At 38.1% G+C, this 15,114-nt stretch overlaps 1 protein-coding gene across 3 annotated transcripts in view; it reads right to left on the minus strand.

Annotated features, from left to right (window-relative positions):
* pvrl2l (PVR cell adhesion molecule related 2 like) overlaps window positions 1-15,114 on the minus strand; it is a 325,880-nt gene that overhangs the window by 178,762 nt on the left and 132,004 nt on the right. For all 3 annotated transcript variants that reach the window (XM_084919672.1, XM_084919671.1, XM_084919670.1), the window contains exon 3: window positions 11,714-11,957. In XM_084919672.1, the coding sequence (XP_084775798.1) occupies window positions 11,714-11,957 (244 nt within the window). The remainder of the gene's footprint in view (window positions 1-11,713; window positions 11,958-15,114) is intronic.

A 15,114-nucleotide genomic window follows, 5' to 3' on the forward strand; every position in this document is an offset into this window, starting at 1 on the left:
CTTGTTCACGACGAGTGTTACATTAAAATAGCACAGAGCTGCCAAAGAAATGTGTAGTGGGCTACTGTCCAAGTACTCATGAAACCTTGCAGTGTGGGTACTGTGTAACTGTGAGGAGGATTGCATCTAATGTGCATTTCTTTCAATTTTGAAATAAATCCCCTCAAATTAAAGCATTTTATGTAGCATCCAGCATCTTAAATGGAATTTGGTGAACCACCAGTCTTGAAGAACAAAAACAGATTTGTTTGCAGTTTAAACTATAGAATAAAAATATGTATCTGGAATCATTTATGGACAAATGCTTCCACTAGCAGCTGAACACAGAAGCATTGTTGTTTCCATTTACTTACTCATTAGAGACAAACTGGAAAAGAGCAGCTGTGACTCACTCGATACTCTTGGTTACAAGGTACAGTATCTGCTGGCTATGCTTGCAGTGCCCACTTCAACCTCAAGGTCTACGTATTTTGGAAAAAATGAATGAACTCACTTTCTTTAAACGAGCCTGTCAATCACTGCTAATTAGACATCATTATCTTGCTACTGCCTCGGGGCATTTCTAAGATTTTTTAAATGGTGCCAAAAGGGGAGACCATGAACATGCTCATGTGCAGCCTTGTGTGTCATTACAGATTTATTATGTGTAAAGTTGTAAAGTTCTGTTGCACGAGATTTTAAACATAATTCTGTGTTGGATAATTGTTTTGCAAAGTGTTTAGACTTTTAACTTAATTAAAACTTAAGTACTTAAGCAGCTTAATAATGCACAGTATAATTAATATATATTTAAACTATCCAAAATAAATGTAGTCAATATGCAGAATGACACTTTCCAGATTCATGTACATTATATTATTGTATCATAATATGGATTTATTAATCTGTATATCTGTTATGTTGCAGTTGTTGATGATTTTAATTACCTACATATATTAATGGAGTTCATCTGCAAAAAAATCTAAAGTGCAATAATTGCATCCGAAATAAAACAGAGTAAAAGCTGAAAGCAGGGTAACATAAAAATATTTAACTCAATGACAAGTACATTAAACCTCAGTAAAGGACATGAGTAACTGAACTGTTGCATTCCTTCTGGTCCTATCCAGGCTCTCATAACGATGGTGGGGATTCTCAGATTAACATTACTCCAGTCCAGCGGCTTTGTTGAGGGCCGCCGAGGGAAGCCAATTAGATTTGGTCAGGGGGCACTGGGGGCATGGGGGAACACTCCCTGCCTCCCTTTTGGACTGCCTTTGTGTCGTAAGGCCTGTATCACCTCTTTGATGAGAACACGGTTGTGTGCCGTTATAACTTTCTTTCTCCTCTACGTTTCTGTTCTAGCTGCTCACTGATGATTGACTGAGGCCAGCTCTGTCTGTCTATCATCCTTAGCATCTAATCCAGTTTCACCTCCCTCCTTATGTTCCAGCCCTTAAAGTCAGTCATAACAACATAATTACACATCAAGGCTCCATGCTACTACGCAAATTGGCACTTGTTTCAATCGTAGATAGCTCAATTATCTGGAGTTTTTTTTATGGTAGACACTTATACACTCATTTAGATTCTTCTTCTTATATTTCTCTACTCTTATTATGACACTTTGTAGTCTTAATCATCATACAGATGAGTCTGTTAGCTTTGACAGGTTTATTTTAATTGACTTCAAATTTAATAACAAGAAAATCTAACGTAAGCCAAAATTAGCATCACATATTACATACTTGCACATTTTTTTCTGAAACCTGAAAATCATATAGAAGAATAAACAAAAGGAAGGAAAAAAAGAGCAGAGATAAAGTGAGACAAGAGAGGTGAGGGAGAAACTGGAGGAAACAGAAGCCAACAGAGGAGTCACAATTGACAGAAAGAGACTGACCGTGCAGAGAGTAAAGCAGGATGGCAGAAAGGGGTTCGGATTGATCTAGCAGCTTAAACGAGTCAGGAGTATCCGTCCCTGATGTGTTTCGTGACACTGCATTCAATTGAGCCTGTTGCTACTCCTCACATCGGTCTGAGGCGAGTACAGAGCAATTAGAAGGCAAGCGGGAAGCCATGCTAACAGAGTTAACAAATGCTGCAGCCCCAACACCCATCCTTATCACAGACCTCCGAACACGTCACCACCCCCCGGCGGTAATATCAAAAGGCTGAATGTCGTAAATTGACAGGGAGAAAGGAAAAATGCATTAAAGTAATGTTTCCAAACACAGTTAACTGCATGAGGTGTTTGGTTTATAAAACCAAGCACTTAGAAAGAAATGTGTTCAAAAGGTGAACGCATCATACTCCCCACATGCTTCATTTTAAGTGTTCCAATTGCATTTTAATTAGTGTTTTGACCAAAGATTTTGGTAATCATAACAAAAGCATTGCAGTTAAAAACTTTTCTAAACTCTCCCAAAGCAGCAAATTTATTTGCCCTCTAGAAACAATTAGATTTCAGAGCAACACATTTTCAGAAGAGACCATTTTCTCGCCTTCCTTTATATAAAGATTTGTTGTGAAGCAGTCACTGTACCGATAGAGATTCTCATCACTGTTCGGCAGGGATGACACCTACCCTAACTTGAACCCATGACTTCTCTAAGATTGTCTCTTCACAGAAGAAGGCCTCTCACTGGAAGGTTGCCAGACTGAATCATAAACACGATGGGGCTATCTGCCAAACGCAAAGATTTGAGAGTGTGAAGCCAACTGTTGCTGAATTAAGGTGGCATTTGGGTAAGACAGCTGACATCTGTCATAGTGGCAGAGCTTGTGTTGAAACCAACCAAGCACCAGAAAGCAAATTAGTGAAGCCAAGTACTGACCTATATTACTGCTTATATTTGGAGATTAAAGATTCCACCATGGAAACATACGTATGGAACCATAACAGTTTGATTATGAGAGTAATATTCACATTGTGTAGATCAGATTAGAAGTGGTTTTATGTACATAGTTTATACTTCATACATCTTTAAAACCACGATTATGGAACCTGTCCTAATCTAATTCTCTAAAAACTTTCAGAAGTTCACATATGAAATTTACTATATCCAATCTTCATATTTTACAACAGTAGACAGCACTATGTACCTAATGTGTCAGTCACACCACAGTAAAAGCAGGACAACACCTATGAGAGTAGGAAAAACAGGTGGTTGCCACATGACTGTATTGGTGATTCTTTACATTTGGCAACTGGTTGCCAATAGTTGTGGTGACCAACTCATCTAAACCTCAACCTCTGGGTGACCATTTTCAACCATAAGGTGACTGTCAGTTACCTGACAGGAGGTAACCTGCCTCCAAACAGTTGGGGGTGCGACTGGCTGCAATTGCTCTCGGTAAAGTTTTGCAAAAAACTGCTGTCTAATTTATGAATGCATGAGAGATTGCCAACACATTGCAATCAATCTGAGTCAGTGACTGAGTGCAACTTGTCTGTGATGCAACTCTTTGCAATCGGACAGTCTACTCAGCTGGCTGGCAACTTGCTGGATTCTGGTTATTTTTTCAAAATAAAAGCAAGCTTGCTGAATATATAGCATTTTGCAGTTAAATAAAACACTTACCGCAACTACCACATTATTTATAGAGGAATGTCTGAGCTTATGTTTCAGATCTACGAGGTTCTGGATGAACTCTAAATGTAAGCAGTAAATGTGATTTTGTGCATCTGAAATTTCCGCTGATTTATCAAAGACACAACAGAACATATAATTGCCATGTTTGAAGAAACTATTTCAAAGGCAATGAGATGGTAATATCATTGCACATTGTTACAACAACTTTGGTTGTGCTGCAGTCTTTAGTGTGACTGTAGCATGTAGCTTGAGACTCCACACCGCGTTCGCTAGTTGATCTGACCACTTTTATGCATGTGACGCTTAACTGCAGCTTTTTAGCCTTTCAACCACTTCCAATGGAGATTTTAATATAAGCTACGATAACAAAATAACACAGAAACAGAGCCAGGAGAACATATTGAGCAGCACTGCCGGGTGGTTTCCAAGTTTCCTCTGTGTCGCCTTCTTTAAAAAGAGATTTATTCAGTGCCGTGCCCTGATGAAGGGCAGACAAGTGATGTAATTTTTTATTTTCTACTCTGCTGCATACATTAGCCAGAAATCAATAAAGGCTTCTGGATCTTGTTAAATTTTTGGAATTCATGTCTCATCGGCTGCCCGGGTTTGTAAACACCTTGCCTTGCCACACTGCTGCTGAATATTTCCAGACAGTGTTGGGGAAAAAAATGTCTGTTAAGTTCTCTACCTCAGCTCAACTTTAACAATACATGAATATTCAAGCAACACAAGAATAATTTAACCTCCAATTATTCTGCTGTTTGTGATGTTTTGACAACTCATTATTGGCTGTTCTAAATGTTGACAAAATGCATTAATTTAAGCATGAGACTAATTTAGCTAATTTAAGCTTGAGAGCACTGGTTAAGTGCCATAAATGAAACAAATAAATAAATAATTTCCAGAGTCAGTATTGTTATGCAAACAGTGAAAGCAGAAAACAGCTAATTTAGACTTCTGAGCTCAGCTCAGCAAAATCTAAAAGCACCTTGAGGCATCACATTTCAAGACTGTGTTCGACTGCATTTAACAGCATTTTGACTGATTCATTGTTTCTCCTCGAGGCCAATTGTAAACTCAGCAGCATTTCTCCCTTTTATTTTACCCTCCCATGTCAGGTAACAACTCAGAAATAGGAAAATGGATACTGTTCCATTTCATACAATTTGTTGCTACATTGCAATATTTGTTATGGTGTATGCTGACTGACAAACTTGGCATTGAGAAGCTGCCTGTGTGCTTGTTTTATATGGGCTATATTATATAAACACATCAAAATTTCAGTTTAATTAACAGATTCTGGAAAAAAACAAATACATAAATACACTGAACATGAACTGAGCACTGTCCCTGTAGCTCAAACAGACTAAACTCTCTCTTTAACCTTTATTCATCCAGCAAAGGTTTGCTTTACTTTGTCTTTTCACCTGGGAGCTGCCCAACACTGCTGCTGGCCATCATGCAGCTGCGTGGATCTATTGAGGTCATAATACTCTACAAAAGGATGCCTGAGACAAACAAAGCTGAGGGTGGCCAGGCTAATTTAGTCATTTGCTTAGTGTCACTTGAAATAATAAGTCAAATACTAATTTTTGTATAAAAAAACAAAAACTTCAGCTACAGAAGTGCCTCACAGACATCTGATTTACAGAGTTAAAGTAGAATAAAGCTGCAATAAATTTACAAATGAAATTGTAGCGACTGCTGGAGTTATTAAGGGTGCTGTGTTTGATATTTAAAAACCAAATTGTTACATTACGAGTAATTAAGAAAATATTTTTTATGTTTCTATAGCCAGTATTTGCAAGTTAGTTAAAGAATATTTTATTCCCGAGCAGAAAAACGTGGCTTATTCAGTGTGCCAGCTCGTATTTGTGTAGTTAGTTTAATTTGAGTGATTTGTTTAATTTGTTTATGTTTTTAGTTACCCAATAAATAAAATGACAGTTTTCAGTTTTATAGATCTGTTTGAGAGATTTCTAAAATATCTGTGTTTTCTTATTGTTTCTAATTATGACAGTTGGTCTAATAAGTATGTTGTTAGATTATTTCGATTTTCTTATTTAAGAAAATCTTAGTTAAAATTAGTTAGATGTGCAGTAACTACATATCTGTTTTTTTTTAATTATGTCTTGCTCTATTAATATCTATATGAATATAGATATGAGTATCTGTTCCTGGCTCTTTCTCCACTCAGCTCTCTGTTTCTTACCAGCAACTTGAAAAGGTGTTAAACAATGTAGCACTACACCTAAGTCAGAAAATGTCATGCTGCATTGGAGTAATTTGGCTATATAAACTAAAAAAAGGTTCTGAAGAGAAAATTCATACAGGGCAGCGTAGAAGTCAGGGTATTAGACTGGAAGTATTTTATCTGCAACATTTAATAAATTATAGAAATAGATAACAAGTCTTTACAGGATTTCTGCCAGAAAACTTAAGACCAATCGATGTGAACAAACCCAGAGGACATGTACTGTGTGGCACAAACAAATACATTGGTGGTTTTATTGCTACTCTCTCTTGCTGCGAGGAGAGAAAGAAAGATGCCAAGGGAACGGTTGATGTCATTAACAAAGAATGATGAGTGGTTACCACATAAATAAAGGAGAAGGCGGCTATGAGCTGAACAGTTAAAACTGTAGCAAGTCATGATATTTCTCTCTTTTTTATAATTCCACCAACTTTTTTCAAATGTTTTTTTAAACAAATAGCTAACTAAGACACTGGGCTAAGCTAACTAGGATCGCTTGCATTAAAAAGCATCATAAAAACAGATGATTAAACTGGCAGGACTCTTGGCCCATTATTTGATTATATTATTAAACAGCTAATAACATGTAGATATTGTTAGCGAAAGCATGTTTCCAGTCACCAGCTCTGCCAAAAACCCAAAGCCCACAGGCAGGTTTGGTTCCTTGGGTGAGAGCATAATGCTGTGGCTGTCACAATACTTGTTTTTCGAAACAGTGATATGTAATTTAGCATATTAAAAGAAACATAGCTTTAATTAAAGACCCAAAGGAAATCAACAAAAAAGTTATGTTTGCTAAACAATATTCAGTATTATAATTGAACGCCCTCATTTTGCAGCTCACAACTTAAAGACTTTGCATTTATTTAACACTGAAAATACAAAAATAAATGATATACCCAACATCACCTAGTAGTAACTTAGCAGTGCCACATTTCAATACAAACAGCACTAAAATGCAGTATGCACCAGCACCATGGATCAAGGAGTTTTGCAACAGATGGTATGGCCCCCACAGAAATCTGATCTCCACATCATCCATCCAGTCAATCTGGGATTACATGAAATAACAGAAGCAATTAAGTGAGCCTAAACTCACAGAAGCACTGGGGCAAGTTCTCCAAGATGTTTTGGAACAGCGTACCTGCCAAGTGCTCAAAATAAACTGAAACTAAACTGTTACTACAAATAAACCTTAAAGGGCATGGATGGTTACATCATCATATATTATCATTGGATTTACGACTCTTGCAACTAAAGTCAACTCAAATCACTCCAATTTTACTGCTTATTTATTGCATTTGTGCAGTCTGGTGTACATATTATGTTGACATTTTCTAGAGATTTCTAGTCTTCAGATACTAAGTTAAGAAAAACTTAGCTAGCTCCATTCATTCAGGTCAGCACCACCGCTAAATCATTGCTGGCTGTTGAAAATCTGTAACTTCTGCCAATTTCACTCCGTTGCTCGTGGATTCAGGCCAGTGGCCCTCCAGTCTCTGGTCCATTGTTTTAACCTTTGGACCGAATCTCCCTCCTCAAAGTTTCACAGACTACTAGATTTGCGTCTCACCTGCAATTGTATTTCTGTCCTACTGGCTATACTACATCTGATAAGATGCAGTATAACTGTCTACCATCCATTTCATATGGTCCCCATCCAGGACAATATGATATAATTCACTGCCAGTTGAGTGATTCTTTATTCACACCCCAATAAGTGGTAATAAGATTGGCTGGCTATGCCACTGCATCCAATAAGTTATAATACAATTGGCTGTCAGGATTATGTATTCACACTTAAATAAGTTGTGATATAATTGGAGTGCTGGTGGTTCTATATCAAATAAAATGTAATATGATTGGCTGGCAGTAGCTGCGGATTCAATAAGATCTAATCCAATTGGCTCATATGGATTCTATATATCCCATAAGGTAAAATATGACAGTTTTCCAGGGACTTTGAGGCACTTTGTTTTCCAAGTGCATTTTACATGGACTCTGTCCCAGAGAGCCTGGCACGCCACAGCTCCAGACAAAAGGCGAGTCAGTGAACTTTCCAGCAGGTATTTCCCAGTCTAGCTCTGCTTTGCGCCAGCAGAAGCAGTAGTTTAGGAGGATTAGCCCACATCCATCTGCAAGTAAGCCAGAATATCTTTCCATGTTTTCTCTGCAAGACAGCCAAGTTCTGTATCTCCTCTGTTTTCTATGAGGGAAGGTTCCAGGACGGATTTTGTATTGTTTTGCAAAGGTTTTCTCATAAAACAACTGAGTAAAATGCATAAACACACGAAAGGCAGTGTAAAACCATGAACCATTATAGCTACTGCTTCTATAATGAGGTAGTGTAATGCAGTTTATTGTACAGTCGCCTTTTACAGCGCCTTGCATAAAGTCTGTGTGCTGTTTTAATGTTGCAGATCAGGGGCCAGCATTTGAAGCCTACACTGTGTCGCCACTCCAGTCCAGTTTCAAGAAACTCTTTGAAACGGGACTGCTAAGCACAACTAAAACTCACACTTTGTGCAAAAGAAAAGCACTCAAGATATGCTGTAGCTTAAAAGGATCAACGAGTGATGGGCAAATTTACCAGACAGACGTTTTAATTAGTAAATGTAATGTTTCAGTTCAAAGTCTGTCATCTTAGCTCATTCCCTTTTCCTGCTCCCATTATGACAGTAGTGCTAAATGTATGAGATCTTTATTGTACAAGCTCTGATGTAGGCCATATTTTTATGGCACTACAAAACAATCAAGGGAACTGTTGTTATTCACATTCAGGCATGAAGCCTCCTCAGTGCCGTTAACTGAAAGAGAAAGACAGCAGCATCTGATTCCTTTGTAAGCGGAGTGCAAATGGGAGGACATGTGGGTGGATGAATAACACCAGCTGTCTACGATTACAAACAGGATGTGTCCCCTGTTAGAAGCAACTAAACTTCCACTCACTTTCAGAAATCAAGACGCTGAGGTAACGCGAGCATTCCTTCAGGTTTCACATTCTTGGCTCTAAGTGGTTGCGCAGGTGGTGCAAAGCAAACCTTTTTTGGGGGATATCTTGGCAAAATAACATGATTAAAGGTGTGTTTTATTAGCTGTTTTCTGCTTCTGCTTTTTGTCCACCCATGAATGTGCAGACAAATATAACTAACTTACTTTGATATGAGGAAAACTAAAGAATGTGATGATTCTCACAGAAGCTGTGGATTTACACAAATTCTTCTGATTTCAAGGCTGATTAAACGTTGAGCTGCAGTGGACACTGACATTATGAAGTGTTGTGAAGAGAGTTAAAGTCACGCTGATCTAAAAACTATGGTAATCACACATGCATATGCATAGGCCATATTTGACTGTCAGAACAAGGGCCATGTTTTAACATGCACCGTGACAATAGGGTTAGTACCTTAACTATGTCAATGAGGCATGTGTCATCATCGCTGCTGCAGCTCGTACCGCTGATCTAAGTCTGTCCTCTGAATCTGAATCTCTCTCTCCATTTCCCTGTAAAATCTCATGCTAACCAAAGACAGTTTTTTGTTTTGTTTTTTTAATTTTCCTTTTCCATTCATTTGATCCAAACACGAAGTGGGATGCAGCGCTGACATCTTTATCTATCTTCATTCAGTGCACTGTAGAGGCTCACAATGTGATCTGAATGTAACAACACGTATAAGTTATAATTAAAGTCAAAGACAGTGATTATTATGCAGCCCTATCAGCCACTTTTACTTACATAAGTAAGTAACAGTCTGATTTCTGAAATACAAGGTTGCTGATATTATGTTAATCATTGTCTTCGAATAATCACATTAGGGACTCAATAAATAACTAAATGTATTATTTTGCCAAACACAACATAGAACAATTAAACTGCTTTTTGCATTTTCAATGGTGTTAAGAGTTTCATAGCAGAGGATGCTGATGTTGTGTTTATGCACAGAATCAGAGTCTGTTGATAAGTTATCATGGCAGAGCATCTTTTGAACTTGTTTCATGCTGAAATACTAATCGTCCAGACAAAGTCGAGTAAGCAAGCCAACAAAAGCACCAAGCAACAAAAGCAACAGCTGAACATCTCATGTCCACACACAGCCCCATAACAAACACAAACAGCTGTACAGAGCAGACCCTTTGCAGGATTTCTCTGCTGTATCTGCTCTCAGCATCTGTGTCACCATCACAAAGTTCCTTTTGCAGGGACTCTGTAACACTTTGTAATTTTGCTTGCTCACAAGCAAAGTTCTAAACCAGTTGGACTGGATTCTAAACCAGTTAAGATGTTTCACAAGGGACATGCAGACTTTCTGCTTCAGTTTGAGGCGCTGATAAGGAGAATTGCATGAAGTGCTTAGAGTAGTGAAATTAAATACATTTTTTATACAAAGGCTGCCATTTTCAGAGACTCAAAAGTAATTGGATAAACTAAGGTGATTCAAAAGATAATAATATTTTCAACAGAAACCTTTTAGTGCTTTAGCGTCAGTTTGAAAGCATGTGGTTTTTGCTATCTCTCTGATCGAGGTTTTTCAGCTTACACTGACATCTCTTAAGACCTAATGTTGTAGATTCCAGTGAAAAAATACGAAATACAAGTTCAAAGCTTGAAATAAACTCCAGATCTTTTCTCTGTTCAGTTCCTACCTGGCCATGAACCTGCTTATCAGTTCAGTTACTCTGAATACCCGAGTATCAGGGAAAAATATATAAAAATTGCTTTAATCCTATACAATGGTTGAATGCCTTGAATTAAAGCTGAAAGTGTGCAATGTCATTTTCATTGTTTGATTTAATAGCCAGTGTGACGGTGTAGACACAGAGGCAAAATTACATAAAGCTGTATCATTGTTAAACTACTTAAAAATATAGCATATGTACAAGAAAAAATTCAGTATAAAAGTGAACAAAAACGTGTGACTTATTATTAACTAAACTGTGATTTTCAATGAGAAAGTTAAAAAAAAGAACTATACTCTCAGCATATGTCTCTAAATGCCCCGAGGTAGGAACAGTGATCTTGGCAGAGCATATCAACCCCGCCACAGTCCCATATCGCGCACAGCTTTGGCACATATGCCTCCATATTAGAAAGTTTACACAAGAAGAGACTGAAACTGGCTAATTACAGCTTAACAATCATGTAATAATAACATTACACATGTTTTTAAGTAATTAAACCTGGCATTAACAATCAAAGATCAAAGTAATCTTGTCCATTTCTTGAGAAAAGTCCAGATCATCAGAAGTATGATTATAAAAATCAACTACTTGTTTTCTCAATTTACATAACAAAATAACAACATATCAGCAATCATCAGCAGCCAAAGTGCTAACTTACTACAAAACTTTGTTTAAATAAATACAAGCACAACATAAAAAGTACTGCACATACTCAAGTGTCAAACTGAGCCTTAGAATAAACAACTCTAATTTATTGGATCTTGCAGACTTCGTACTGATCAACTCTGATTAACCACTTCTCAGAAATTAACAGTGTTTGTACACATAAAGGCCATTATCTGTGGAGCCACAGAATCTTTTTAGGCGGTCACTCTTGTTTTTCAGTCCATGTGTAACCAGCATCTACCCCTGAGAATACTCGTCAGCTGCTTTAAATTGCTTCTTCTTAGACTCTGGATCCAGTGGGAACTTGTTTTTTTTTTCAGAAAGCTGTGATAAGCAGATGGCTGGGAAGGCACTTGTCAAGGCTGATGTAGCAGAACATCTTTTGAAAGCTTTTTTTATGCGCAGCTCTCCTTTGCAGAAAAGTGTAAATAGTGCTGACCTTAATGCGCTTTAACCCTTCGTATTTAGCTGTGTCTGAAACGTATAAATGCCTGCAGAGGGAGAAAACGATTTTATGCAATCTTGTGTGGGCACTTACAAAGCATGATGAGGGTGGTTGTCCCTTGTTCATTTCCAGTAGGATAGGTGGCGTACTCGCAGGTATAGCGACCGGCATCGGACATTCTCAGGTTAGAAATCCTGATGGATGGGTTCTCCAGACTGTTGTGAAGGAACACAACCCGGTCCTTGAAGGCCACATTAGGGAAACTCTGTCCATACACCGGGTGGTACACAGCAATGTTGTCCCTGTGTCCATCGGAGGGTTCCCATATCCAGGACACCTGATAAGAATCAAGAATTTATAAAGGGCAGCAGTTAAAGTTTGCCCGATTATTCTTTTCATTGCTTTTATTTTTATGGTACACAAATATAGCTCATTAAAGAAGATAAATTCGTGCAGCAGACTAACTTTTGACTCACATCATCCTAACAAGGTTCTTAAGCAGTCAGCAGCTCTTTCAATCATCTAATGAGGAGGTCTTTAAATACTGACACTGGAGGGCTATAACCAGGAGATTAATAATGTTGCCACGGATTAACGTATGCTGTAGTGTTCAACATGAGCAGTAAATTGTCCCCATTATAGTTAGCCAAATTGAATACTGGAAGTTCCTTTTGTTCCTACAGTAACTGATTACTTTGAAGCTGGGATACCAGTAATCATTTTTAAAGAATCGTCTTTTGTGTTATTTTAATAGAATTTATTACACTTAATTAGATTCACGCCGAATCTAAAATTATGTTCATCAGGTCTTTGGCAGACTAAGAAAAGTCTATTATGTGTGTGGTTTTTTTTTTTAAACTGTAGCACTTTGGGTTTTAAGAGTTTTAAAACAGCCTCACTGAGCTGTGTTTGCAGCCACAGGTCCAACTGTTGACCATGTCGGTAAGTAGTGAAAAAAATCAGCAGTTCAGACAACAATTACCAACTTCCTATTGTTCGGCGTCTTCCCTTAATACACTGACAGTTTGTTTGTAAACCAGAAGGCATGCATGAATATTTATGAATGCCAACATTTTTGACATTTCTCTGAATACATATTGCAAACTGCTGTCCCTGTAACATGAAATCATTTGGCTTATAGCAGCAAAATGTTGAGTACAATTAAAGTTGTCTGAGTGAGAAGCCGAGAATCTTCTGCAAGATTAAATTAAATGTCTGTTAGACTTGCAGGCGCTCGCTCAAAGACCCCGCTGCTTTTTTTAACAAACACAATTTTTAAAAAAAGGATCATCTTAGAGATTTCTAATATGCGAAAGATATCGATATCTGGCCTGTGAGAGACATTTCCACGAGGGAGAACGCTGTGATGGTAAACCAAATTGATTTTATTTTTCTCTGCAATTTTCAAAGTGACAGCCAATAACAAACTGCTCGCTAAAGTGGTACACCAGGGAGCAGAGGGAATAAAGTTCATCAATACACATTTAGCAAACATCTATTAAATGTATGACATGTAGGATGGAAGGAAGAGAGCAAGCAGAGGAGGTTGAAGGTTGTGAAAAGGATGATGGATTGTAACCCAGATGTCATCGCAAATTAGAGGATGATTCTCTGCTGATTGAAGAGAAAATATCACAGAGGGCAATTTAGCCCGTCTGCATTTTTAGTTTTTATTTGTGAACAAATTACCTATTGATTTCATACACAACTCAGACAGATCACACAGAATCAAATTGAACTCGTAAACAGCTCGTAGCATTTTGCTTATTCTGCTCGGCGTTGAAAATGACATCTGAACCGTTCAGGTGGCGTCAGATACAAGCTCAACTGGGACTTGATGAGATAAATTGACATCCAAATAGTCATCTGAGCTAATTTTATGCCGTGTGTCCTCGAGCAGTTCTCTTCTGTAGACCAAGTTGGAATTAAACGAGCTAAAATTACGACTGAAAAAAAGCAAAGAGCTAACACCGCCCAGTAATCCTAAGTTACTTATCGCTGATTAGTTAAAGTCCCACATCACGCTTCTGATTGCTGCTGACAAACTGCAGGAGTTTGTTGCAGGGAAGTAACTGCATAATAGAAAGAGACAGCATTGTTCGGGCTGAGATTGTTGGTGATTTATTTACAATCTCATGCTGAGTAGACACAGTGGTCGAGGATGTGTTCAAAGATAGACTGCTAGCAGGGAAAACAGACACTGTTAACTTTCCATCAGCTCCAAAGTATCAGTTTTAACATGTTGAATCTTTTTCAGCTCACAAGTATATCAGTAACCTTGCCTGTTTTCTGCGGAGTGGCAAACTGGCGATGAACATATGACGGCTTAGTGTTTGTTGGAACTTGAATAGCTGCTTCCATCTTTCTGAGATGGATGCAAACTGCCAAAATATCATTTAAAAATGTACATTTCTAGTTTAAATGTGAATTCTAATTAGAAAAAAACTTACATATGTGGTGAATTAATTGTTTCTACATGACGATCATTTCATTTTTGAAAGGCTGAAAGTAACGGTGCTCTTTGTTGCCAACTGCATCCAATAATAAAACCTCTAAAAGCCTAATCAGCAGACCAACTCCACACAGAGTTTGGCTTTATGTGTGCATCTATGTATGCATTTGTTTTTATCAGTAACAGTGTCTATAAATGTTGTTACATTTAAGTGAAATCTAACCCACACAGCTCATTTGCAGACCTTGTCCCCAGTTTGGTTTAAACTAACGGCACAAAACAAACAGTAAAGTAGAACCAATAATAGAAACAACAATGACTAAAATAAGATAAATTAAAAAAAAACCTGTTTGTGTCTGTGTGCGTCAGATCAGGAACTAGGTAACATTTGAATTTCTCTCATAAGCTCCAACCTTTCATTCTCAACACAACAACAACTATTTTTGTGTTTACAAATAAGAGCAACGCAGTGAGTGCCTTTAACAAGAGAGTTTCTAAAAATGTGCACTGTTTTCTTATTTCAAGTACAGAAAATCCCAGTCTGTGCTCTGCAATGCTATGCCAAACATTTTTGTAAGATTAATTTTTGGGGAATTTTGTGCCTTTGTTGGAGGGATAGTGTGTCAGAAAAGATGATGGGGAGAAAAAGAGGCGGGGATGACATCTAGAAAGCATTATGCCTTTAATAAATGGGCCAATCAGCCATCGATGAGGTCTGAATTGACTGCCTAGTGGACGCTGTGAGGTCTTTCCCCTTTCTGGCAACCATAATCTCACAGGCCTTCATGCGGGAGCCAAACATCAGCTCCCTCATCAAGAAAGCACAGCAGAGGAAGTACTTCCTGCAGCAGAAACTCAACCAGCTGAGTTCATTGATGGTGTACTTCTGCTCCTCCATCACCATCTGGTACGCTGCTGCCACTGCCAAGGACAAAGGCTGACTGCAGCGTGTCATCAGTTTTGGTGAGAAGGTGATTGGCTGCAATCTGCCTTCTCTACAAGACCTGTATGCCTGCAGGACACTGAGGCGAGCAGAAAAAGA

This window comes from Perissodus microlepis, chromosome 22 (assembly GCF_051167445.1).
Source record: "Perissodus microlepis isolate ML-2025 ecotype Zambia chromosome 22, ASM5116744v1, whole genome shotgun sequence".
NCBI classification, from domain to species: Eukaryota; Metazoa; Chordata; class Actinopteri; order Cichliformes; family Cichlidae; genus Perissodus; species Perissodus microlepis.